Source organism: Anthonomus grandis, chromosome 22, assembly GCF_022605725.1.
Source record: "Anthonomus grandis grandis chromosome 22, icAntGran1.3, whole genome shotgun sequence".
Taxonomy (NCBI): domain Eukaryota; kingdom Metazoa; phylum Arthropoda; class Insecta; order Coleoptera; family Curculionidae; genus Anthonomus; species Anthonomus grandis.
Genome location: NC_065567.1, coordinates 31,000,336 through 31,027,332, shown reverse-complemented (window position 1 = coordinate 31,027,332; position 26,997 = coordinate 31,000,336). Strand labels below are relative to the sequence as shown.

Below are 26,997 nucleotides of genomic sequence, written 5' to 3'. Positions count from 1 at the left end.
AAACTTAAAAAGTAAGAACGCTAATTGCAAATCCTTTGCAAAAGTCTGAAAAAAAAAGAAAAATTACTTCAACTGCCTGGAAAAACCCAAATGTCTTCAGACGTCCTAGATAAAATGACAAATTATTTAAAATACCGGGAAGGCAATAAATATGAGTTCAAAAGTCCTGGATAAGATGAAAAATCATTTAAAATAATTGGGAGAAGTAAATGAATGGTGTCAAATACCTGGAAGATAGAAAAAATTATATGAAATGCCCCAAAAACTTGGCAATAAGTTGTTTATGGCAAGTTGACATTTATCCTCAGCATTTAAGTCAGAAATTAGAAAAGACCAATCAGAGTTATTTAAGTTCTGGTAAAGGTTGTTTATACCTGCCAGAGTCAAGGAAGTACCAGTCTTTCTACTATCAAATATACATTGATTTTATACTTTTACATTTACCTTCTTTGCTATGATCAGAGGTGGCCATCTGCAGTACAAAAGTGCCAAAATTTAAAAAAAATCCAATGCATTATTTCTAGTCTTCTTAAAAATTTGCTCTGTTAGATCATAACTATATAAAATGTCTAAAAGATTGTATTTTCTACTATTACTTACATTAAAATTATCTAGAATTACTACATGACAGGACTAACGTGTTTAAATTTCTAAGGACTGGTTGACTCTATCTATCTATGTCGAATTTATTAATCTTAATTTTTCTATAAATGGGGAAAATATGTGTATTGTTTGCTATATGTTATTCAAATTTGATAGATTTTTAATAAGTGAAAACTCTAATTCTGTACTATTGTTAACTATTAATTTGTAAATGTGTAAGTTTAAAACAGTGTAGTCCTTAATAGTTACTTTTTTATTTCCAAATAGGCATAATTCCTGGTATAATTTTTTTTGTAGACTCTTCTTGAGATCAATAAATGCTTTCCATAGCAAAAAAAAATAAATATGGATTCTTACCGCAACCATTGCAATAGGGAAATTACATCTAAGTTGATAATCTGTCCATGGTTGTGAGGATCCAAAACAATCCTTATAAATACTCTTCTTGTTGATCAAGTCTGGTCTCGGTTCTTCTGCGGTTGGCTTTGGTGCGATCCAGAACTTCTTCTCAAAGTTCTGCTGAATTTTGTCCGCCCATTCTTTGAACGTCCATTTTGTTACTGCGCCATTTTTGTGCGTTCTCTGAACACCATCGTATGGATATTTCCCTATGAGAATTTACGATTAGATTTGGTTAAATTTTATTGCAATAAAAACTATTGTACCTTCTCCGTGAAGCTTCGCAAGCCAAGAAACGGCCGCCTTTGACAACCCGATGAGTTCCACTGCTGAACCGTCACGTGGGGTAGCAGGTTTCCCTCGGTTTCCTGCTTTATCAGATGATCCCATTTTGTCCATCCAAGTTCCACAATTCCATTGATTTCCACCTGAAGAATAAGATTTATGGCATTAAAATATAAAGAAAAATAGATAAAAGGTGCTACTTGAAAATCTACATGGTGCCTATAGGAAGATTTTTCACAATACTAACCAAAAACAAACCCAGTTTCAGGATGAATACCGATTTGATTATTAAATCCGGCATCAGTCATGTGTTCGTCAATTTGACGGCCTGCGTTTCGTTCCCTGAATTTTAACCCTTGGAAATGCACGTTTAAGGCTTCCTACAAACAAAAACACTCCCATAAAACACTCTAAACTTTTACTTTCCACATATTCTCACCTGAATTACGTCACATAAGGGTTGATCTGCACTACCCGGTGGTTGCGGTGGAGAGTCATCTTTCGGGAAGATTCGTGAAACTAAATCGTTCAGGATCGCAGTTCCATTGGGGGCATCTTCGCAGTACGATTTGATGCAATACAACCACCACCAGAGAGCGTCTCGACAGTTAAACCTCGAGTTTCTTCCACCGTCCAGTAGGTTGGGAATAAGGCCGTGTCTCAGGCATGCGGCATAGCCTAGAATATGCTCTCTGGCCTCCTCAAATCTTCCGGTTAAAAGGAACAACCCTCTCATAGCGATGAACGTGTCCCTGCCCCAATTTCGCATGTAGCCAACCGAAAAGTGAGGCAAACCTAAATATATCATTAAATTAGTATGTTATTAATGTATGCTAACATCTTAAAGAAATGTTTTACATTAAAAATGTTCAAATTTAATATTCTTTATTTTGCCGAAAAAACAGGATACAGTTAATAGTCTAGGTTATACAAAATTGTAATTGGACAAAAAAGGATCATTTCCCAATTATACAAGAATAAGAATAAAAGAGAACAAACAGCAGACACGGCAAACAAAACAGCCCAAATCAATGTCTCACATCATTAACATGGTTTTCAAAAAGGTCGTTCTACTGTTACTAACTTATTATGTTATGAAAATTATATGTTTAATGTTTTTGGTACAGGTTCACAATGATGATAGTATATATATACAAATTTTTCGAAGGCGTTCGACAGAGTTAATCATACGCTTCTACTGGCAAAGCTCCAAGTTTTGAGTCAAATGTTATTTGTTGGCTAAGGAACTATTTACTGGGTAGATCGCAATGTATACACATATCACAATCCTATCAAATTCATTAGTGACTCGTCATGTTTCTTTAAATTAATTAACATTAATTTATGTCTCAGTATTATCTAGCTCAAGTTGTATTAATATTTGTATTATTTTATTTTTGTCAAATTGGTGGATACCGTTAATAAATAAATAATTACCTGCTGATAGAGTTACACAAGCCTGTACACTTTCTCCCTTGTCATTTTTCCTTGTTCTCGGTTTTGGTGGTGCTAAATTTGGCGAAAGGGTGGGTAGATTAGCCGATTTGACGTAACCACCAAACTGTAGTGACCCCAGAGACAATTGTCTTACAAAGGCCGACCCATTTTTCGAAAAACTAAAATAGAACCGGGCATTTTATATTTATTATATTTTAATTAAAAGTAAGGCATACTTACTCGGACATCAGATCCCAAGACTGTCTTAATAAATGAGTGTGTATAGCATCGAAAACTAAATCAAAATAGCAGGGTATTAAATATCTTGGGATGCCCCGGAAAGGTTTTGTGTTTTCTTCTATCCACTGTCCTAATTCTTTGGTGCCTTGGTCTACTTTTAGCCTCTTCCAAATATAGTCTAAAAGGGTTTTTAATTATGTAAACTTTATGAGAATAATCCGGGAAAATTGCTTACCAATCATCCAGTTTCCATCTCTTAAGTTCCCACAAAACGGATGACCAAGATCATTATTAGACCTAATATTAGCTAGTATCGAATTAAAACCTTGCAAACCACAATAAACCACTGGGCCAAAGTTTGGGATATTGTATACATCCAATCCTAAAATCAATGAATCTGCTACAAAAGCTGTAATGTACTACAAACAAATAATTACCATCATCCCTTTCCTCTTGGTCACATCTGTAGAGAGCTCTATTCAAATCACATAAGTTCATTTTGCTAATAATCTGCGACAATTCCCTGTCTTTTTTAACAGATATGGTGTTGATCAATGTGCGTAATTTTGATACAGATTCTTGTGCTTCTTTATGCAATGACACTCTGAAAATGTTTATTAAACAACATATCCAAAATCATCCTATAAGTGTTTTACTTGATAACTACAACAGATCCAGGTTTAAAGTTCTTAAAGTTCAACTGCAAGATATTAGGGCTTCCAGAATTCGCTTCCTCCAGGAAATCCGACTGGTCAATTGCAATATGCTGCTTTAGGGACACTCGGTATTCCGACAGACCGTTAATCCATTTAGAATCTTTGACGAAATTGCCAAATTTGGTATATTTTGAACCTCCAGTTCTGCAACATGGATTCATGGAAAGTTTAACATTGTTGTTAAAAATTATATTAAAAAAATAATAGATAAGTCAGGTACAGGAAGTGATATTAATAATTTTCGCCCAATAAGTGTTATTTGGCAAAGCTTTTAAAAAAATGTCAATGAAATGCCATGAATCAATTTAGTTTTCTGGAGGGATGTATGTTTAATAACTCATGCAGTCAATAACTTGGATTTAAACAAAAAGTGTATAGCAGTATTTTTAGATATGGCTAAAGCCTTCGGTACACGTTAGGCTTCTTGAAACCTTACAAAACTGTGGAATTAAGCATATAAAATGTATAAAAACTCCTTCCGAAAGGTTACAAATGGTGGATTGTCAAGAAATTAAAATTGGTGTACCTCAGGGAACTGTTTTGTGTCCAATACTTGCATAATACATATTAATTCATTGTTGAACTTGAGAATTTAGGGCTTAGTAATTTTTTATACTGATGATACTATACTTGTTATATCAGGGAAGAAGTTACAAGTTTAAAATGCAATAATTAAATTTAACAAAAGTCACGTATATAGCCTTTTTCCTAACTGAGGCAAACTAGCCCCTATATAATTTCATTGATATTGGAGCACATAGAATCAAAGAAGCAACAGATACCAAATTTTTGGGAAATATAATTATTGATCAACATCTCAAGTGCCAAACACATATTGATTATGTGTCAAAGAAGATAGGCATTTTAATACATAAATTTAATTTGTTGGGGTTTCATAAATAGGAGCAGTTTGGTTGCAGTTTATAAGTCACTAGTAAAATTTGTTTTGACATGGTATTTTGGTATGGGGAGGACTTTAAATTTTAAGTATATTAATTATGTTAGTCCTTCAACTTGAACTTCAAAAAACATACATTAATTTAACAAGCATAGTAAACAAATAATTAAACAAAAAAATGGAATCAGTTTAGGAAATGATTCTCTCTAAGAGTATTTTATTTTATCAGTCTTGTTATTGGTCATTATTTACAAGTGTAACATAATACAAACATAGTTTATTATTAAAAACTTTTAAATATATGGCACATACAGCTGTTCAAAACATCTAGGTGCTTAGTGAGACCCTATGTAATGTTTAGTTTATCTTTTTAAGGAAAAATTATTAAACATCTTGGAAATTTGGATATTATATAAAAATAAACTAAATAAAATGTTTCTTACTCGACATCCACGTGGCTCAAAGAGGCTTCCAAAACGATTTCTTGTAAAACACCTTCCACTCTAAGGGGTTTGACCGACCTTTGATAATTCCCAGCATGCACATCTGGGTGTCCAAATGCAGTGAATGCCACCAAAATGTAACTGACGTGACTTTTCGGGTTATGTCTGGTTACAGCTACTATATCGGCATCCATTTGGTCTACATACACCTAAAAATTGTCGCATGTCTAAATTTAGAAGTATAAAACCACAACAGAATGGCAGTGTTGTAATAGAATGTCATGATCAAGCACTACTAAAGGAAATTCTGGATTAAAAAAAAGGCAAATATTCCAGCTGAAAATGCACTAGAGCCTGACAATGTACCGTCCTCTATTATAAAAGGAATGAATAGATTTCTTGCTGAACCACAGACAATTTACACTAACTACATAAAAATGCCCTGAAAGATATAGGTCATGTATTTAAGAAAGATCATTCTGAAAACATCCAAAACTTTCGACTCATTGCCATTCTGTCATTACCTGTTCCAATTTGTGTAATATTACACAATTTATTGCGAAATGCCTTGCCAAAAAACACTATTTTATTACAAAAGATGCAATTTCTATAGCAGAGGGTGGATCTAAGCTGACTAAGATGATGATCTAAGCTGTGCTGCTCCTTTAATGTATTAATGATTTAGTCAGTGTAGTCAATAATACTGAAACATTATTGTTTGCTGAAGAAATGAACATTTATGAAAAAATCAAGACATCAGAAGGCTGTAAAATAATCCAAGATGACTTGAATAAAGTCTTTTTCTAGTCAGTAAGCAATGGATTAGTTTTTAACATAAATAGGTGCTATATAGTGTATATCTACTATTGACTGTCAGTATGAAGCAAGTAGAGTGGTATGGCATTGATTTGGGGTAATTTCTTACTCAAAATTCAATTTTAAATCTCAAATGTGTGACATTGTAAAAGTCTTCCAAAATTTATGGTTTTCTTGTGAGGAACTGCAGGGATTTTTAGGATCCCAACTGCATTAGAATACCTTATCTGTCTTATTAGAACTTTTGGAGTTTCTTTAGTCATTTGGAGTCATTATTTATCAAGGATATACTTGATAGATAATAAGGACACCAAAATACATAAAAATAGTATAGAAAATAGAAGGGAATGTGCACTTTTATTAAATTTTCCAATTATCTCTATATCTAGAATATACAATCACTTAAGAAACAACAGTGATATTCATAGTATGTTTGTATCATAGATAAGAAATCTATGTTAAAATATAAATGCTGCGCATATGTGTAAATAGAATAAGTCATTTCTACTATTGGAAGTTTCTGCACAATGTGTATTAAATCCATAAATAAAAATGTCACTTACTTGATTAAAACCTTCAGAACCAAGCTTAAAATGCAAATTATTAAGGGCTCTTTTAGCGGCTATGATACCAAACCTGTCGTTGACATATCTGACATTTCCGATTACTTGGGACTCGTCTTCTGACCACTCAGTATATTGTCGAGTTTCGTCTACGACGTGGATGTGATGGGGCACCAGCTCGTCGTATCCTCTGTTTGAACCGCTGGCGCAACATGCCATGTTCACTAATGCCGTGGAGGGTAGCAGATCAAATACTGAAAAATTGAATTATGTGTAACTATTTGGGGGTGACTTTTAGTAAATAGAATGGGGATTTGGTAAGCACTTAAGGGAGTAAAAATGCTATTTTCATATGCAAATTATTTAAAAAAATTATATTTTGTCAAAATACGCTAAAGGGTGAAAGGGGTGTGTAGAGGCGAAGTGGGTGAAAAAATATATATAAATATATATTTTTATAAATATTAAAATATATAAATATATATTTTTTCACCCTATACATGTATGTAAAATTTTAAAAAAATTAACTTCTCAAATTGGAACCCTTCATGCAGTTTGGGCTCTCCCATCAACCTCGTTAGTTCAAACCAGTGGTGCCAACCGGACTATTATAGTATGTGTACTAACTAACTAAACATTATGTACTATTCAAACCCGTAATAGTACGCCAAAAGTACTATTATGTATGAACATGCGTACAAATCTTTAAAAATGTACGATATCAGCACCAAAGCTTTTCTTTTCGTGTTGAAAAAATAAACTGTACATTCAAAATTAATTATCAACCTTGAAAGCTAAAGAAAATGTAATCAACCCTGAAGTACACCAACAGTCCCCATAACTATCTCGTTTTATTCTTATGCGATAAACAAAGACAAATATTTGAAGAAAGACGAACACTCGTACAGAAACTCCATGACGTTTTAATTTACCCATGTTGAAGAGAAGAGAGAAGTGAATAAAATAATTAGGACGTAAACAGTGTTTCCTTATCCTAACTTTTTTTAATTTAACGGAGACGATTTTAAATATGATTATAGTTATAACACATTCACAATCGTAATATATCATTATGCATATATGAATATACAGGGTGTACAGGGAGATACAGGGCGATGAAGGTTCAAAAAAATAACGGTATTTTAAAAATACTATAACTATCCTTAAACCGATTTGGTTGAAATTTGGTGCAGTTATTTGAAGTTATAACACGCTTATTTAGCTGTAACTAGATTGAAATTATTAGGTCCAGTGGCGTGTCAGTGGGCACCACATGCTTATTGTTGAGAAAAAACAAGGCCAATAATTGATTGTTTTGCAGCTTTTTATTTATTTTTGTATTTAAGTAACTAAAAATACAATTTTTTTGTATATTATCTTATTATCTTCATATCTGACTTTGTTTTCGAGAAAAAAAATTTAAAGTATCTTTAACTCATTCTAAAAATTATCCATGGACGACAACATGAACTAAAAACCAATTAATTCGATAAACAATTTCGACGTTAAAGTACATGAGCAAAATGTCCACCCTCCAATGCACGACTTTTTGGTCTCTTGTGTCTTGTTTACTATGATAATAAACATTCAACTTCTACGATTTTTATTATCAGATTTTTGAAATACAACAAAATAACAAATACACCGCTTCTTTATGACAAATAATTGGCAAGTCCATCCAAGTACCTCCTTTGTACCTACCTGCTTTGGAGACCAGCTGACAGTGATAGAATTGCTATAAGTAAAATTCAGCTGTCAATTAGCAGTGATTCATTACTCCATCATGAATAATTTTACTAACCATGAAATGACCGACATGCACTTTATTTATGGATTAGCAAATGGAAATGCGGAAGAAGCACGAAGAATTTACCTGGACAGATATCCTAACAGAGTAATTCCATGTGCAAAAACATTTAGAAAACTACATGCAAGATTATGTGAAACTGGGAGTTTTATTAAAAATATGGGTGGTGGAAGACCAGAAGAAGCTATACTTGATGCCATAGAAGGAGATCCTTCCAATAGTATCAGGAAGATTGCACTGCAGCTTGAAGTCAGTTAAAAAACCGTTTGGAAAGTTTTAAAAAGAAACCTCCTGCATCCATATCACATACAGCGTGTACAAGCTCTACTGCCTCAGGATTTTCATCCAAGATTAATGTTTTGCAGGTGGTTGATTCATACGATGGCACACAATAATAATTTCCTACAAAATATTTTATTTACGGACGAGGCAAATTTTTCAAGAGATGCTATTATGAACTTCCACAATGATCATTTTTGGGCCGACGAAAATCCCCACGTTATTAGAGAAACTCATTTTCAGCAACAATTTTCGCTGAACGTTTGGATAGGAATTATTGGTGACTACCTAATTGGTCCATTTTTTTTACCGGCAAGATTAACAGGTGAATCCTACATGGATTTCTTGCAACACCATTTACCCACTTTATTAGAAGAAGTACCCCTACAAGTAAGAGTCAACATGTGGTTTATGCACGACGGGGCTCCAGCTCATTTCAGTGTTCTTGCTCGGCAGCATCTCGACGTCATCTACCCTAATTGCTGGATTGGACGTGCAGGACCTCAAAATTGGCCGGCTCGCAGTCCTGATATGAATCCCCTGGATTACTATTTATGGGGCCATCTGAAGGCCGTTATTTTTTTGAACCTTCATTGCCCTGTATCTCAGAAACAAAGCAACTCCCGACATACGTTCATAGGAACTTTTTTTCATAAAACGATCTAACGATTCACCCTGTATAGTTTCATACCGTAGTTAGGAAACACCCTGTATAGGACATATGTAAGTCTTTTATTTTAACAACTACTTTTTTTAATTTATATGATATAGGTGGAGTATATTCCGTTTATATCTTTGATTATGGTAAATGTTAAAAACATTTATTTACAGTATATCACATCCAATCAAAAATGTACTATTTTTGTACCATCTGCACTTGTACTATTATAACATATGAGTTGGCAACACTGGTTCAAACAAGCGCCATCAGGGATCGCTGCGGCAAACTGTCGCTCCGTACACAATTTTGAATATAAAATAAATAAATTTAAGCAGATTTTTAGTGCGATTTAGATAAATAAATGTATTTTGTTTTACAATAAGGCTTTCAGTGCAACTGAAGAAATTAATGACGTAATACAGGGGATTGTTGACGTATAGAAAATGACTGGTTTCATACGGTGTTTTTTTCAAATCATGTTTTCTCATTTCAGACGCTCGTTAAATCAAACGAGAGTTATTTTATTAATTTATATTTCACAGGATATTATTACACATTATCGGTAAATAAGATACAAAATAATACAATCACAACTTATGATATGAGATGTTAATGAGTTATTAGTGTGGAACTGAAATAGCCTTAGTAGACGCCTTCTTCTTCTTCTTCTTAGCAGGTCCATCGGCCTTTCTCAGCTTATAAAACATTACGAAATTCGACGCTCGTAGCTTCGCCTCATCCACGTCGTTACTCTCCATAGGATTTACCGATTGCAGATTTTCATTTGCCGTGGGGCTTTCTATGTTGTCAACCAGTAGCTCCATTGTCGTGTTACGGTATAATACCCTGCTTCGATTTATTTTTTGTTTAATTTGGCGGTTTTTTGGTTAAATTTTACACGGAAAAATTTTGAAGTGCGTATCGGTCGAAATGCCAAATAGGACTGTCAAAAAAAATCGAAACTGGCGTCGATTTTTTGAATTGACATTTGACAGATGTCAATTTGAATACGCGATTTTTGACCATTGGTGCCAAGTTTTTGTGAGGTTATGTTTATTATGAAAATTTTATAATAATAAAGATTTTTTTTATGACTATCGCATCGGGAATATACAAAATAGCGCCCGACGTCATGTAATGTCAAGTCAATTTTTTATTCATTAAAAAAAAATAATTATTTGTATTGGTTCAGTGTTTATTCATTCAAAAGGTAGGGTTTTTAGTATTCATTGCTTTTACAGGTAATCGATAATACAAAATATTACATATATAGCAATAATGTGCAATAAATAAGGGCCAATTTTTCTTGTCTTCCTCTGCTTCCTTCTCTTCGGGATTTTGCGCTCCGCTTTCTTGATGAGCTTATAAAACGTTACAAAATTAAAAGCTCGCTGCTTCGCTTCTTTCAGATTTTGCGCTCTTGGGCTTTCTCTGGTGTCAACGCCAAACTGTTCCATTTTACGCGGGAAGGTAATACAGTGCACTCTTTAGGTATTTCTACTTGAATTTTGATATATTTTACACGAAAATTTTGACTTGTGCGATGCTCAATGTGCCAAAAAAAAACTGTCATTTATTATGATTTTGACAAGCGTGTCAAATATACAGGGGTTATTGCAAACAATGTAAACTGGATGAAACACATTGATAGAATAATCAACTAAGGCCAACAAGGTTTTAATGATTTATGGGATTAAATACTGAGTCCATTAACCAAGGCAAACAAAAACAGGATGAATACAGTTCAATATTAAGCACTCACTAACTTACTACTAGCAGAAAGTGGAAAACTAGTCTGGATTATAGAAGGATGTGGAGTGGCCACACATCTAAATAGAAAACAGTAAATTATTAAAACTCATTAAAAAATAAAAAGTAAATGCACAAAAGTACAGGATATGAAGAAGTTTGACCATGAGAAGTGCATACAGAAATACCAAGTAAGCCCATTCTTCAAGTATAACAAAATATAGAGTACCTGTGATTAATATAGGACTTAACATAGTAGAACAAAACATGGAACAATTTTTTTTAGATTTTAAAAATATCCAAAATACTACACCATTTATCCAGATGGAACCTTGGACAAAACTTTGGCATGTATTGCCCACAAGAAGACCATAGATTTTCATCCATATTACACATCAAATATATACAGCGAAGATTATTACAATTCATAACAATGTAAACTATTGCCTAGAGAAGGATATTAAGAAATGTATAATTTTTACACATTTAAAAAGTGCAATTAAAAAAATAAATTCCATAAAGGAAATAAAAACATGAATGATTTTATGGGTAGAATATTAAATATACCATAACCAATCAATTTAGACATACAGGATATAATACCTAACTTAAAGGGGAGACACTGGGAAAAGTGAAAAGAAACATAGAAGAAAACTGTGGACAATAAAGGTAAGCATTACATAAATGGTTCCTTACAGCAGAGTTCCATGGTAAAGGACATATCACAACGTTTATACGCCTGAGAAAGGGACATTGTTTAACTCCTGAACATTTAATATCAATGTAAACATAAACTGCTCATGTAGGGGTAAGGTAATTTGAGGCATATAATATTAAAATCTACATAATGAACTGTGCAGGGTAGTCCAAACATCAATTGCATTAATACTCCATGAACTAATAGTGGAAATTATTAAAACAGTTAATAAATATTTTGAGAGAAACACACATGAACCACCTCTGATGTGGGTTTCTGAGAAAAATACAGTCCTTCCAACAATATCTGTGATATATATACATATTAACAAACTAACAACCTAATAATTTCATAATAATAAATTAGGTGTAATAAGGTACAGAAAATTAGATGAAAGAAGTGCTCCATAGCAGTGAAGGAGATATAAAAGGCAAGATCTAATTAAGAAAGACAGTAGTAGATTTGAGAGGGCAGAATATAAATTCGACAAATCTCCTAAATCAAGAGGAGAAGTGATTGGGTAAATTGCCTGGTAGCAGAACCAACAAGAAGAAAGAAAGAGAAACATATCAACTCAGCGCTTAATATATGAAATATTTAATATATAAGTACAAAACTAATATTAATTTGTATAGTGTATCTTATACAGAACAAAAGTACTTACCTGTTTTGCAAAAATAATACATGATGTTCGCTCCATTGAGAAACAGAATCTTACACCTGAATGGCACTACTCAACTTTAGTAAGGCCTTTGACACAGTGAACTATGACTTGTTATTGAAACTGCATTATTTTGGCTTTTCAACAAGGGTCAGTTAACTTACCAATGTTATTTTCAATTTATTTTGCGGATGTGTAGAAGGTAGTAAAACTTGCCACTCTATACCAATAATAGACAAGGAACATATTCGAACGACGCAAAACTCTCTAATATTCGATTTAAAAAGCATTGAAACCTTTGCAAGAGACTATAATCTTAAACTAAATTCTACACAAACAAGTCTACCAATAATACTAGGAAGTAAAAACAGGAGAGATGTCCAATACAATTTAACCATTAACATTTCAGGCAATAAAATTCCAGTTGTTCCTTTTCAGCTTTATATTCCAATAAAATTAAAAACTGCCTATTTGCCTGAAGCTGAAAAAATATATTCACTCTAGGCAAAAGTATTTGTTATGTGACACTTTAGTTATGGTGACACTGTATATGGTAATTCTTTGCTATCATGCGTAAAAAATATGATACTAAAACTACAAAATATCTGTCAAAGACTTACTTTTATATTAATTATAGCGAACACGTTACACCACTTATAAACATCAAATATTTTAAATACGGACATTTCAATTCCAGGCAGCTGAGTCAAAAATTCCATTTTTAATTCCAGTCTAGTTATTTTATTATATCAGGTAACTGGGTTTTTGATTTTGGTCAATTGAACCATATACTCTATTTTTCAATTTGAGGTATTCTAGTTTTTTCATTATTGCAAGAAATTGACTTTTTAATTCCAGGCAGTTGAACCATAGATTCAATTCTTTAATTTCAGTCTAGTTGCGTTATATCCGACAATTGACTTTTAATTTCCAGTCATTTGAGCCATATATTCCATTTTTTAACTTCTCTTATTTTAGTTCTTTTATTATTCCAGGCTTGTGAGTCCTGGATTTATTTCCTTACTAGAGTCTACTTCTATTGTTAAATGGCGTAGTATTGTATGATAAATTTTATATATAAAGTAGAGTATAAAAAAATAAAATACACAAAATGTATTTGAGCCATGAATTCCATTTTTGAATTACAGAAAACCGGAGAATGCTCCATATCTATAATTTTATTTATTGCATTATAAATAATAATAGGCCTGCTTATTTAAAAAAAAATTAATTCTTAGGTTTAGTAGGAATGTACATATGTCATTAATAACAAGTTACGCTTCAGCATCATCCTTTATCGTTTTAAATTGATACATAAATGAAATACTTATGATAGTGCCCGCATCTGCCATGCATTGATTCTTTTTTTAGGTCAGATTTAACATAGTTTTTTATTGAGAATTATTTAGCTGTTTTGTTTCATATTTAGGGTACTTCACATATGTTTAATATAATATAACGAGCATGTGTCAACTGTTTTTTGAGTTTGAGTTTAAGCCACAACAGAAAACTATATTAAATTTATGAACTTTAATTAAAAAGACACCTACCTGATCTCTTTTCAACTGGGCTAGGATTATCGTGGGTCAAGTCCAAAAATAGCGCATGGGCCACCATTGGGGTCAACAACCTAAATCTTGGTTGCTCAAAAGAACCCACTGGCACCCCTCCATATCGGTATACCAAGCGCCCTTGTTCATGGGAATCCCAGGCGGACATGGCTTCACGTATAAGGGATGTGATACCCAATCTGAAATCAATGAAAAGAATTATTTAGAATAATACAAGTTTTTGAAATAGCTTTATTGTACCAGGGTGTAACAAATGAAAAGGTTTCTATATACTGTGTAAGTATTTACCTATTAACAAAGATATTATCGGTAAGGTCTGAATTAGTAAACAGTTCGGCAACAACGAACAGATCCGGTCTCACTTTTCTTGCACAATCTAAAAGATATTCCGCCACAGGAATCGGAGTAGAATGACAATTGTCTAGACGTACACCGTCAAATATTTTAACCGTTTGCTCCACGTATTTTCGCATATGGTTCCAAAGATAAGGAGAGTCTTCTGGTTTGTCTCCGAAGCGTAGCTTTACGCTGTCACCCCAAGCTAAAATATTTGAAATTTTCATAAGTTAATTAATTATTATCCAAGAGGACTTACCAATAAGGTCACGTCGAATGTAAGTTTTAGTACCAGCATCAGCAAAGTTCTTCAAGGGGTCCGAATTCATGACCCAACCGTTGTGAGCCATAATAAATTTGCTATCTTCGGAATACATCGTTTCCTCAGCTTCTTTCAATGATTGTGGCGAACCATGATCTGTGAAATACCTGCAAAAAACCGTTCATTTATTAAACAAACTAAATCTTTATTTAAAAAGAACCTTACCGGTAAACCACAGGATTTTTAGTGGTGATCTCTCTAATTTTAGGTCCGTCTGGCTGTACCCTAAAGTACCGTATACCTGCAATAACATTTTCAACCGCCGCATCCAAATCACCCTGAAGTTCTTTAATGAGGGCATCATTTAAAGAGTCTAATTTTGATTTTAGATCCTCAGTACACCTAAAAAAATTATTGGCCATTAATTATGTAATGTTCTCCTCATCTAAAGATTTCTCACCTTTTTACTCTGGACTCCTCGTCAAAACAATCTGATCTATAAGTATTATACTTCTTCAGAGCTGAATTTAAGTCTATTTTACTCATTAATCTTTTAAATTCTGGATCTTGAATTAATTGAATATCCGGTAGATGATCTCTTTCGTTATTAGTGACAGGTGGAGTTTTCCTTGCTAAGGTTAAAAATTGTTCAAGGATCTTATTAACATCAGCGATAAACAGTTCCTGGAGTCGCAAAGGCTCTAAGACGGCCGTCTTAAAATGATAACGGAAGGCGTTTAGATGCTCTTCAGTAGATATTTCAGCTGGAATTCCACGATCTTCGTAATAACCTAGAATATAACGGTTTTTCTAATACAGTAGTTTATTTGCTACTTTATCTTAAAATTTTGAATTATTACCTTTTTTAATATCCATAGAGAAGTGATGAAAAGCGGCGTCAAGCAAGTATGCTGGCCTCAAATAAGGGCAATTCAAACAGTTGTATGTGGCCTCAGGATGTTCTTTAATCCATTCACTTTCATTTGCAGTGTGATTGAGAACAATATCGCACACCGATAACACCTTAAAATGCATGACATATTTAATTGCTAAATTCAAATTTTATTGCAATATTTAGGTACCTTCCACTCTTTTCTCATTTTTGAAATTAATTTTTCAACATCTTCGAAAGTAGCTTGCTTTGCTTCTCCTGTGCTAAACGAGGGATTCAGTTTCAGTTGTTCACTTAAACTGTAGCAAGACTTTGAGACTCCCAGTTGCTATAATAAAAAATTACTTTTAGTTTTTTATTTAACTTTGAATTAATGGTTTTAGGTCCAATTACCTGAATAGGCGTAAAATGCACCATGTTATATCCAGACTCTTTGGCAACTCTCAGTTTATTTTCCCATGTGGAAATGGGACCCAGATGCTTTGCAAGTACCGTCTGGCACTGGATGCAATCTAAAGGTAACGTATCTTTATTGCCATATTGTAGTACTGGATCAACCAAGAAATAACCTGACCCTTGTTTCTCTTCTGTGTCCCTAAAATAAGCGAATTTTGATTTTAATTTTTAATTAAAAAAATATATCTTACTCATTGTCATAAACAAAATAATAATGGAAGCTGCCAGCCACGTTGACCTCTTTGATTTCGGCAAATGAGGCTGTATCATCTGAGTTCTTACATCCCTCATCCTGGCACCAGCTTAAAAGCTGATATCTGTTTCTGTCAAATTCTTCCAATGTTCCATTGGCTCTCTCTTTAGGGTAGTTACAGTACAATTTAATTTTCCTCCCCAATAGCGAAGGACCTAAACGGAATTGCAACGTGAAGTTCTTCTCAATACGATAAATAGTTGATTCCAGATGCTCCTTATCATTTAAAGCAAGAATTCGTTTTTCAGACATATTGTCGGTTAGATAATTATCCTTTTTCTCAACTGGAAAGTGTTCTATAGTATTGATTTCCCTTATCAATGTCTCATCTGTTTTTTCATCTATTACAGTATCATCGTTTTCATGGAAACCATTTAAGATAATATCGTCCGAGTTTGAATACTCTTTTAAAATATTCTCAACTATTTGAGTTTCTTCCTTTGTTATTTCTCGAATTTGATTTTCAGTGTGATTACAATCAATATTTTCTGAAATAGAGGGTTCTCTAGGTTGACTGGCTTGATCCTCTATGTGAGCCTCAATAAAGTCTTTTGGACTAACACCTTGATAAAAATTGATTAGGAAAACATTAGGGAATTTAAAAATCATACTTACCACTAATTATAATTTCTTCGCGAGTTGATTCTAGGTTAGCAATGTAGTTCTCAAAACCTTTTTGATTGGCTTTAACTTCACTAGACTCTTCACTATAATTAGATGTTACCACTTCCTCACAAACATATGAGCCGTCAATAAAATCATTAACTGTTTCTCTTAACTTGGACTCACTAGATTCACCTTCAGAGACAATTATTTTCTCACACACCAGCAAGTCTTTGTCACTAAACTCTATATTTTCTTGGCTTGGATCGGCTTTAATTTCATTCAATTCTTCACTGGTAGAAGTTACTTCTTCTTCACAAAAGAGTAAACCTTGGTTATTTTCTTGCTTTGGATGGTCTTCACATTCAGCAAGGGTTATTTTTTCGCAAACAATCAAGTCCTGGTTAGTAATCTCAAGTTCTTCTTTTAGATTGCTTTCAAGTTCACTAGTCTCAGTAAGGCTAATTTTTTCACAAACCAGCAACTCTTGGTTAATAAACTCTTTACTTAAATTTGTTTCAGGTGCATTTACTTCTTCACTGTCAACTGCCTTTACTTCAGAGAAAAGTGGGTTCTGATTAACAACCAGGGTTCCTGGATCTCTTGGTATGGTTGCAACTTCACTAGGAACTTCGGTAATTACTGATTCTTCACAAATAATCAAGTTCTCATTAATAAACTCATTGCCTCCTGCTCCTGGACTATTTTGAAGTTCCCTAGCAACTTCTGCTACTTCCACAGGGTTTTCTAGAGACTGACTTACAATTTGAGCAGAATTTTTATTGACTTCTTTGAAAATTTCATTATTACTTGGTTCAGAATTGGTGACTATGCTAGCATAAGAGACTTTTGAAGTGACCTTTTTGCTCTCCTTTAATTCTACCTTTGGCTTTTCAATTAATAATGGTTTTTTATAATGATCTATTATAGCTGGCCTTACAGGGTCTTTCTTCTTTGAAATACCTTAAAATAAGTTAAAACATATATGATTTAATATGGTGCAATAAGTAAGAATGTATACCTTGAGCAATTACAGCAGTTATGGCTTCCTCAGAACTCTTCTTTTCAAGTATTGACTTCTTTCCTTTTCGACTTCTATCTTTTACTGGGAAAAATGAATAGCCCACATCATCAATAACAGCTGGAGATTTGGAAGTCCCCTCTTTCACAAATACAAACTCCTCATTTTCTGGTTCGTCAACTTTGCTCTTTTTGCAATTTTTATTTTTTTTCTTTGATTTTTTCTCAGTATTTTCTTCCTTTAGTGTCTCCTCAATAACTTGCTCTATAGGAGTTTCCAATTTAGTGCTAAAAGCAGGTTCGTTGTTTGGTTTTTTAACTCGTTGTTTTGCTTTGGGTTTGGGTTGTTTGGTATCTACAAAAAAGGCAATAGATCCATTAACATAACTAGCTGATATTAGATTTTAATAAAGTAGTATTTACTGAATAAAAAAAGAGTTACCTCTAGCTGTTGCAACAGCTTGACTACTTCTGGCTTCTGATGTATTGCTTTCAGATTTAGTTCCTGAAACCTAAGAAAAAGAGATTAACAGACCATAACAGTTTTATAAATAATATATGCTTAAAGATTCAAAAGAGAACCAGTTATGTAAGTAATATGGCTTTGTTATGTAAAAATAGAATAGGGATTAAGTACTTGTTTCAATTTTATGTATCATGTTTTTTTTGATGTGTATTTATTTTACTAATTTAATTGGAATATCCCATCAAAGTTCCTTTTAATGTTAGTCACATTGCTAAGTCCCTTGAGATTTTGCTTGAAAGAAACATGTATCTCGATTAATGAAAAGTAACACTTTTTGGCGTAAATAATATAACAAACAAATCAATAACAAATAAACAAATTAACTTGCAAATTTCCTTTAATTTACTATAAAGAATTCACATTTTTATACTTTTTTTAATAGGTCTTCCAACTTAAAACTGAGTTTTTAACTAAAACCAGACTTAATTAAGCTTGTCAACTCACCAAAAAGTTAATTTATATTCTCCTACACATGTTCCCTCATGTACTACAGCCGCACTTAAGTGAAAATAAATTTTAAAAATATTTGGGACTGAAGATTCAAGGTGACTTTCAAACTTGCACAAAAATTAATTTCAAAAATAAAAATATACAAATAACAGCTGATTTTGACAGATGAACATTTGACATTTCAGATGGCACTGGCTACCGAAACGTGTACGGAAATTTCGCTTGAGACGAAGAACTACTTATAGCAATATGTGTTGTTATATAAGTACATATAGCATATAATAAATAGATTTTTAGCCATGGATTAAAAAGGAAGAATTAGCCAAAGAAGGGAAACAATTGTACAAAATGGATTTTATTTACAAAAATTGCATGGAGGTATATGATAAAACACAGGTATATTTTTATTAAAAAAACGCTGTGTAAACACTTTATAAATATGTTATCAGTTAGAGCAAATATCCTATTAACATGTTCAAAAGCTTAATATATTCCGTTTCATTTTAGTTACGTAACTTAAAGATCGATATTACGTTTCATGCATGTGTTCCTGATCCGATCAATACAACATGGCTCCCACATGACGAACAATAGAAGAATAAACGGAGAATCACGTGATCCTTATCAAGCGGAGTAGGAGGGAGTGACATGACAATTTGAAAACCAGAAACGTCAACATAACCATAACCTCAAATGAGTAAATAGCAGCTGTTTTTTGATAGTTGTTGTGTTGACGGCAATGCCCGAGATGCACAACATAACTAAATTTTAAGTAACTTTCAACAATAATGTAACTATTTTCGCAAAAAACCACCTTCTAAATTCTCAGTGTATACAAAATAAAATGAGCAGTAACATGTGTAATTCACTTAGCAGTACAGAGAGCTTAGGGGGGCCAGGGTGCCCCCCTGAAACAGAAATCTCCAATCGGATCTTCTCTGTGGACAGCACTGAGGAATTAAAGCCCCTTAGTCCTTTAAAGACCGCTAAAATATGGATCTGTGAAGCCATGGATGAGTATGATGGGCTGGATGACGATTTGGAAGCAGTAAATATAGCAAATTTTTTTCATCGGGTAGACAGTAACCAAATCATATATCAAGCCTCAAAGAAGAAGTTTAAAATGATTGGAAAGTATGTAATGGGGGATATGTTAGGGGAGGGTTCTTATGGGAAAGTAAAAGAAATGTTGGATACCGAGTCATTAACTAGGAGAGCTGTTAAGATATTTAAGACCAAAAAGCTCCGGAGGATACCAAATGGATTACAAAACGTTCAAAAGTACGTTTTATTTTATAGGTTTCAATTTGTTGTATAAATGCTCATTATATAAATTAACACTGTTACAGCCCTTGTGCCAAGGAGACATTCATAAGGTAATTTTTAATATTTTTCATTATTATTGCTTATAATACTATATACAGAATGCCAATGTGAACATATAATACCTTCATTAATGTCTTCATGAGGATCTAATTACTATCATGGAGAAAAAATTCCATGTCTATATCTTAAATATGCTATTTGCTTATTTAAATTGCTAACAAATATTTACATAATGAGTATCAGGGAAACCTATATTAAGGCCTTTATTTATCGAAGATAGTAAGTAATCATTTTTTAATTACTTTAAGATATTATATGTATTCTCATCAAAATGTTTGAAATAGATCAACTTGTTTAATTCAATAACACAAATTTAATTGAAAAATTATCTGAGTAATTTTACAATGATTAACTGGATAATGAGCTTGTTACCCTATAAAACAATTTAAATGGACAGAAAATTGCAACCATAGCACAATAATAATTATTTTATCACAACCATATTTGAATGATGCATGCATTTTATTACAATGATAATTAAAATAACTATGTACTTACAGTGCCTAGCAGCCAAGAAAAGAGCGATGACATCTTTGAACGGATCCTGAAACAAAAATTTAGTTGGAAATGGAAACTTTAATTCAATAGTCAATAAATAAAAAAATTTCATAAGAAATCATTATATTAATATTTGTCTGTATTTAAAGGGTCAATTTTTTTTTCTTTTAACTTACCGTGTTGTGTGCCAGGTATTAAAAACCAGAAAGAGAAAAATCAGTACAATAACTGAACACAAGAAAATTACAAGCATGTTTAATTCTTCTATTCTCAACAGGACCTTTAAAACTAAACAAGGTAACACAGACTATTTTTATTTTGGTATCACCACCAAGGGATTATATATAGATAGCAAATATGATAACAGTTATTTTATTTATTATATGGATAAGTGTATATTCACAATTGAATATCTAATGGCAAACACTAAATAAACTTAGACAATTATAACGTTTGTTTTGTACATTGTTTTGCTTTAGCTTTATCTACTTGACCTACCAAAACATTTTTGATACCCATCTTGTATTGCATATTCATAGCAATAATTATATTTGTATAATCTAGTTCAGTGGAAACAGTGTAGTAGAATTCATTTTTTATGAGAGTATATTTCTTGTAAAAAAAAGCTGATTTATAGAAGGATAAGTAGATACAAGTTTTTGACATTATAATTTTTACACTCTTTTATTTGCTTCTCACGAAATAATTTTTCCTATATAATGGGCTTTTCATTTCAGAGAAATCCAACTTCTAAGAAAACTGCGTCACAAAAACATTATACGGGTGCTGGAGGAGTTTGAAGTGGAGGAGAAAAACAAATTATATGTAATTATGGAGTTTTGCGTTGGCTCATTACAAGGTACCTAAGATTTATATGCTAAAAATAACTTAAATTTCTGTTTATTCATTTTCAGCAATGCTGGACTCTGTACCTGGCAAAAAACTGCCACCAAGACAAGGGCATGGATATTTTCTGCAACTTGTCGATGGGCTAGAGTACCTCCACTCAAACAGGGTGGTGCATAAAGATATAAAACCTGGAAATTTGTTGTTTACACTGGATGAAGTCATGAAAATATCTGATTTTGGGGTGGCTGAGGTAAGCCAAAGGGGGAAATTATATTTTGGCTTGAGTTTCGTACTTTGTTGTTAGAATGTTTTTTTTTATAATAAAGGTGTTTAAAAATTAATTATTGTATCAGCTTAGATTTGTGGTAGAAAAATTAGACGTTGGTTTAGGAACCAAAGTCTTTAGCGGAGCCAGGGTTGAGGGTAGAAGTGTACATTTAATGTGTTACTGTTATTTATAGCTGATGTCTTAAGATCTTTTAATATCTGAAGGCACTGCTATTTAACTTTTAATAATTCAAAATAAAATACTTGCATTTACTTACACAGAAAACAAAAAACAATATGAAGACATGTTGCACATTCTCACGACATACACAGTATAGATAAAGAGAGGAATGTGAACGAATTTATTAGCCGCAGGTATACAAAAGAATCAAAATATTTTGAGCAAAAATTACTGTTAGTATACAGTATTGCTTGTGAAATTCTATTAAATTTTCCTAATATACAGGGTGGAGTATACACATGCAAAAAATATGAGAGTGCAGTAATTTAATTGCAAGTGAAAAAAGACCTAAAATTTGGGAATAAACTATTCGATATTTAAATATGTTTATTTATTTGATAGTTACATGCAACCGAGTGTTTACCTTTTTGAACAAACTATCAACAAAACGATCCCTCCCACGGCCGAAACTGGCACTACAATGCTGGTACTCGCGTTCATTTGCACTATTAGTTATAAAATTATATATTTCTACAATAAGTAATTAAAATAAGTCTACTATCGACTATCAGGGGTCAACAGCGTGATTTTTGTTTTCTCTTTCGTCCCTATTATTTCGGCCTGAAACGTATTTATAATGTTTTAACGAAATGTAGTTTATTAGCCAAAGTTTTAAGTTGGACTAATCTGGTATGACGACCCGTCGTTTCTGTATCTTCTAAAATATGCGGCGATGCTTATCTTCGGTGCTGCAGATTTGATTATAGTTATTTTTACTTATTGTCGCGTTTTGAAAAATTTGGTGTAGGTCACCATCGCATGCTCATAAATTATTTATTTTACCACGACATCCTGATTTCATCTAAAAATTTATAATCAACATAGACGGAAAAATCATTGATTTATTAGGCTTTCATATCAGTAACGAGGTTAACATCTGAGCATAGCATAAAGTGCAAAATATTCACATAAATTTAATTTAAAAGTAAAAGTTTTTGTGAAATGTGACTGATCGCAAAATGCAAATCTTATTATTTAGTTGGTCTATTTTTAGTTCTGCTTGTGCTGCTCACGGCTTTCAAACATGTTCATTGAATTTTGATACACTATTTTTAGAACACTGTTATCTTTTATTCAGTTATTTAAAAAGAAAAATTGATTGTTAGTCGCATGTACTTAGATATGGGTTTCTGCCAGTTACAAATTAAATTGTTACTTACCTTGCAGTTCTTTATGCCCAGGGACTAAATAAAATGCCGTAAAAAAACTGGTTATATTACTAAATAAAAAATTACACAAATTAACCAATGTATGGTTTATCGCCATAGAAATTAACTTGCTGCCAAACGTTTATTAAAAGAGAAAGAGACATATATATGTTTGTTATACAATTGCACAAAACTTTTATAATGAAAGACACTCAAATCAAAAGGTATGTAAAACAGCGATACAGGTAAAATTAGTGGAGAGTAACAAGACAAGAAAGTCTATTGTACCAAATCTAAAATAAAATATTACAATTAACACCTAGTCAGAGAAAATTAAAATAAAGAATGTTAGGTCGAAAAAAGCTATTAAGAAGGTGCACATAATAATAACAATTCTTCTCTTAAGCCTATTGAAAGTACAATTTAAATATTTCTTTGATAATATAAAAATAAAAAAATCTTTATTATATGCAACAAATAAATTACATCTATTCAATATACATAGAAAGGTGGAAAGTACTGCTAGGCGTGTTTTACTAAAAGGACATTTTCCTTAAAACTAAAATAAACTAAAAATAAAAACCCAAACAAAAATGATTCAGAGTACCATACCAGAATCAAAGTTGCACCTGTATTAAAATATCACCAGCCTCTAATATTTTTTTAAAATTCAGACTTGAAAGAGGCCATGCCTAAATCTTTAATTTCTGCAGGTAGGCAATTGTAAATACAGGCAGAAGTATATATGAAAAAACCTTTCAGAAATTCAGTCTTGCTAGTGTGCTTTTATAGTGAATATTTCCATTATGCGTATCTCCCCTTTGAATAAGGAATTCTGACAGGTATTCTGGTTCATGAAAATTAAGTTATTTATGTACAGTTCAGCCTTTACCCAAAAATCTTAAAGACTATAGACCTGCTTTACATGCTCACTCACATGAACCCTCCGAGGCAAATATCTAGTAAATCTTACACAGGAATTTTGAATTTTCTGGATTTTATATTTATTTTGTTTACCTTAAAAGGGACCATTAACTAAGATTAAGCATTAAACTCTTTGTAAGGATTTTTTTTGTACTAGTGAGCAAAATGTCCTTAAATTCATAAAATGGTTTTAATGTATAATATGACTATTGACAAATCTTATTTACATGTGCATTAAATGACATTCGATTATCCATACAAAGGCCCAGGTTTTTCACTTGATCTACTCATTCCAATTCAACACCATTAATATTTAATTTACTTGATGCTCCATTATTCAAGGTAATTTCTTAAGAGTTAATTACATCTAAGGCTTCAGGCAGGCAAACTTTCCAATGATGGCAGATAAATCTGCAAATCATCTGCATACTTGTGATACCTGCAGTAAATTATTTTATGAATTAAGTAAGCCACAAATATTAAGAGAAGTGGTAAATATATAAGAGAAGTAAGTCATTTCCAAAGGGGTCAGTGTAGGGCGCTCCTAAAATTAACAAAATGTATCAAAAATTAATACACTTTACTACAGGTAATTATTTTAGATTATTGATACGTTTGCTCCAGACGACACTTGTTATACAGGCCAAGGTTCACCGGCGTTTCAGCCCCCAGAGATCGCAAGCGGCAAGGAGAGTTTCCCCGGATTTAAAGTGGATGTTTGGAGTGCAGGAGTCACTTTGTAAGTTTCTTTCTTTCTCTCTCATTTGGTTCGCGAGCAACTCAATGATTTTAAGATTTAATATCATGACGGGCAAATACCCCTTCGAAGGTGACAATATTTACAAATTATTTGAAAATATTAGCAAAGGAGAGTTCACGGTCCCACAAGAACTTGACGACTGCCTGCAAGATCTACTTTTGGGGATGCTCAGGAAAAATCCGGTTGAACGGTTCAGTTTGCAACAAGTCAGACACCATCCGTGAGTAGTATTATAACAAAACGAGTACAAACTGGTTCATTTAAATTTTTAGGTACTTACATAGAAAACCACCTTTAAACGCGTATCCTAGGGTTTCTCTTCCGGTTCAGAAACGTAACGGAAATAACGACATGACAGTATTACCGTACCTGTTTAATCACTATTATGCTAGTTTTGACGACAGTGATTCTTTATTGAATAATTCCAGCTTCGGTTTGGATTCCACACCAGAGTACTTAACGGAACGGGAACTTAATGGTAATACTATCTCGCCAGATTATTATTGGTAATGGTAGATGTAAGTGTATATGAGATGCGAGTGTGATTGGTTTTTATGTGGGCATGAATTTATTGGTCTTGTTTTTACACCCTACTAAACACACTACATTTCGCATATTCTCAGAGTTGCGTGATGTATAAATTATTGTTCCTAGAAGATGGTTTGTGTTGGCATTGGAAAATAAGATTCAGGAACAAAGATTTTGATACTTTAGGCTTCTACAACAAATCTTTCTCTAATTCTTGTGTAAACCGAAGCAATGTAGTTTCTGCCGTTCAACTGGTGGTAGTCCCAACAGTTCCTTTTTTTTCCCATATGTCTCTACAAATGCTTTTGGTTCTTTTAGAATTTGCGGATATTTGTACCATCTTCAAGTACGCCACGTGGTAGTATAAAAGCATGAATACTTGGCCATAATACAGGATGCAGAAACTTTATACAGAAGCTTATATTATACCGATTTATTATATTTTTTTGTTAAATAAAACAAGTTTATTGAAAAGGTTTATTTTAATGTTATTTTATTGTATGTTCTTGGGTTTTCATACCTTAATCTTTGACCCCACTTCCCTAAGGCACCCTCTATAAGGGGCGAGAGCTATAAGTACATACAATAGTACCATTAACAAAGTTTCAAGAATCTTTCAGATTCTGTAGATAAAGCAAATACTAACTGAACTTAATTTTTATTATTAACAGGTTTTACTTGTTTTGGTTTATTAACAAGAAATCATTTGTTTCTTGGCTATTTTCAAGAAATATGCGAAATGTTATTTTTGATTCTAGCCTCTGCGGAAACCGAGAAATGCACCCCCGAGCAAGCGAATGGGAATGCTCAGGCCGATCAAACTTGCACGAAAAAAGCCAATCGGAAAAAGAGACCAATCACATGCTTAGCAGTTAAGAACCTTTCTATGTGTAAACAATCGTGACGTGGAAGAATTGGAATTTCGAAGATTTCTGATTATGAGAAACATCGGTCTAAGGCATGACACAATTAGACTTAAACATTTACATAGAGCGGAAGCATTACATACAGCAGAATCACATTTCTTTACACAGAAGTGACCCAAACATGAAAAGTTTTAGATGATTCTTTCTTGGGTAAAGAAACTAAGGGGTCTTTATATTTTTAAACGCATGTCAATCAAGATTTTACATTTTAAAGAGTATCGCATGTATTAATTAATTTTAGGTTAAGTTTTATTATGAGAGTCGGGTTTTTTTAGGTTTGGTTTAGATACAGGTTGGTCTAAAAGTAATGGAATGATACACGGTCAGGCTTTGATTGATTTTTATATGCGAAAACCATTTTACTGCTCAAAATACCAAAAAAATAGAAAAAAAAGTTTTTCTGTTTTGGCTGTTTAGAAAAACTTACTTTTTAAAATGCAACAAAGAAATATATGTATACGGATTGTTTTACTTTATACCTCTTTATTTTACATATTTTATTATATATATATATATTTTAAATTCTATTTTTACAACTTTATACACTTACTTTTTACTCTGGGTTGCATTACTTTTGGACTCCTGTTATATTTGTCTATTAAGAATTAAAATTTCAAAAATAAGGTAACCCTAAAAATCGTATTTTATTGTTGATTTCTTTATATGAATTTATACTATATATTTTTGTTAACTGTAAATCTATTGTATAAAATTATGTAATAACTTTATTATTGAGGAGGAATTTATTACACTTGGGCGCTTTTTTTGTATATTTTTATTGTTTTAGCAGTGCCATATACTTTATACATATATTTGTGAAATAAATATTGTCTTTTGAGTAACTGAA

The 26,997-nt window shown here is 32.5% G+C and overlaps 2 protein-coding genes across 8 annotated transcripts in view; one reads left to right on the top strand and one right to left on the bottom strand.

The window, feature by feature from the left end:
- The window catches only part of LOC126748151 (glycogen debranching enzyme), a 24,123-nt gene extending 1,680 nt beyond the window's left edge, over positions 1-22,443 (bottom strand). The window contains exons 1-25 of one of the 3 annotated variants that reach the window (XM_050457177.1): positions 22,229-22,443; positions 20,508-20,553; positions 18,090-18,159; positions 17,649-18,002; positions 16,640-17,590; positions 15,963-16,587; positions 15,709-15,910; positions 15,506-15,643; positions 15,284-15,446; positions 14,884-15,214; positions 14,649-14,825; positions 14,421-14,590; positions 14,114-14,366; positions 13,805-14,004; positions 6,401-6,654; positions 5,022-5,230; positions 3,621-3,824; positions 3,402-3,568; positions 3,200-3,346; positions 2,965-3,142; positions 2,725-2,903; positions 1,727-2,082; positions 1,535-1,667; positions 1,269-1,430; positions 961-1,211 (exon numbers count right to left, since the gene is read on the bottom strand). In XM_050457177.1, the coding sequence (XP_050313134.1) occupies positions 961-1,211; positions 1,269-1,430; positions 1,535-1,667; positions 1,727-2,082; positions 2,725-2,903; positions 2,965-3,142; positions 3,200-3,346; positions 3,402-3,568; positions 3,621-3,824; positions 5,022-5,230; positions 6,401-6,654; positions 13,805-14,004; positions 14,114-14,366; positions 14,421-14,590; positions 14,649-14,825; positions 14,884-15,214; positions 15,284-15,446; positions 15,506-15,643; positions 15,709-15,910; positions 15,963-16,587; positions 16,640-17,590; positions 17,649-18,002; positions 18,090-18,159; positions 20,508-20,553; positions 22,229-22,305 (5,997 nt within the window). In that variant the 5' untranslated portion in view covers positions 22,306-22,443. Of the gene's footprint in view, positions 1-960; positions 1,212-1,268; positions 1,431-1,534; positions 1,668-1,726; positions 2,083-2,724; positions 2,904-2,964; positions 3,143-3,199; positions 3,347-3,401; positions 3,569-3,620; positions 3,825-5,021; positions 5,231-6,400; positions 6,655-13,804; positions 14,005-14,113; positions 14,367-14,420; positions 14,591-14,648; positions 14,826-14,883; positions 15,215-15,283; positions 15,447-15,505; positions 15,644-15,708; positions 15,911-15,962; positions 16,588-16,639; positions 17,591-17,648; positions 18,003-18,089; positions 18,160-20,507; positions 20,554-20,683; positions 20,791-21,901; positions 21,985-22,228 lie in introns of those variants that run through there. The other 2 variants (XM_050457179.1, XM_050457178.1) reach the window with 2 other exon arrangements.
- LOC126748153 (serine/threonine-protein kinase STK11) lies at positions 19,294-26,997 on the top strand. 5 transcript variants are annotated; one of them, XM_050457185.1, is made up of 8 exons: positions 19,294-19,904; positions 19,973-19,999; positions 21,245-21,366; positions 21,422-21,606; positions 24,539-24,675; positions 24,731-24,916; positions 24,969-25,174; positions 25,543-25,704. In XM_050457185.1, exons 1-8 carry the CDS (start codon positions 19,468-19,470, stop codon positions 25,584-25,586), a joined length of 1,344 nt encoding a protein of 447 aa, XP_050313142.1. In that variant the 5' UTR covers positions 19,294-19,467; the 3' UTR covers positions 25,587-25,704. The 5 variants fall into 5 exon arrangements, with proteins under 5 accessions (XP_050313142.1, XP_050313141.1, XP_050313143.1 ...); XM_050457184.1 differs by lacking the exon at positions 25,543-25,704 and adding an exon at positions 25,983-26,997 and having other exon boundaries at positions 19,295-19,904; positions 24,800-24,916; XM_050457186.1 differs by lacking the exon at positions 25,543-25,704 and adding an exon at positions 25,983-26,129 and having other exon boundaries at positions 19,295-19,904; positions 24,969-25,214.

What these genes read in the sequence shown, in the direction of transcription:
- LOC126748153 (XM_050457182.1), top strand. Translation starts at nt 19,468, where the DNA reads ATGAGCAGTAACATGTGTAATTCACTTAGCAGTACAGAGAGCTTAGGG. An exon ending in TTGCGTTGGCTCATTACAAG is followed by an intron (nt 21,367 to 21,421) that starts GTACCTAAGATT and finishes ATTCATTTTCAG; the next exon opens with CAATGCTGGACTCTGTACCT. An exon ending in CAACAAGTCAGACACCATCC is followed by an intron (nt 24,917 to 24,968) that starts GTGAGTAGTATT and finishes TTAAATTTTTAG; the next exon opens with GTACTTACATAGAAAACCAC.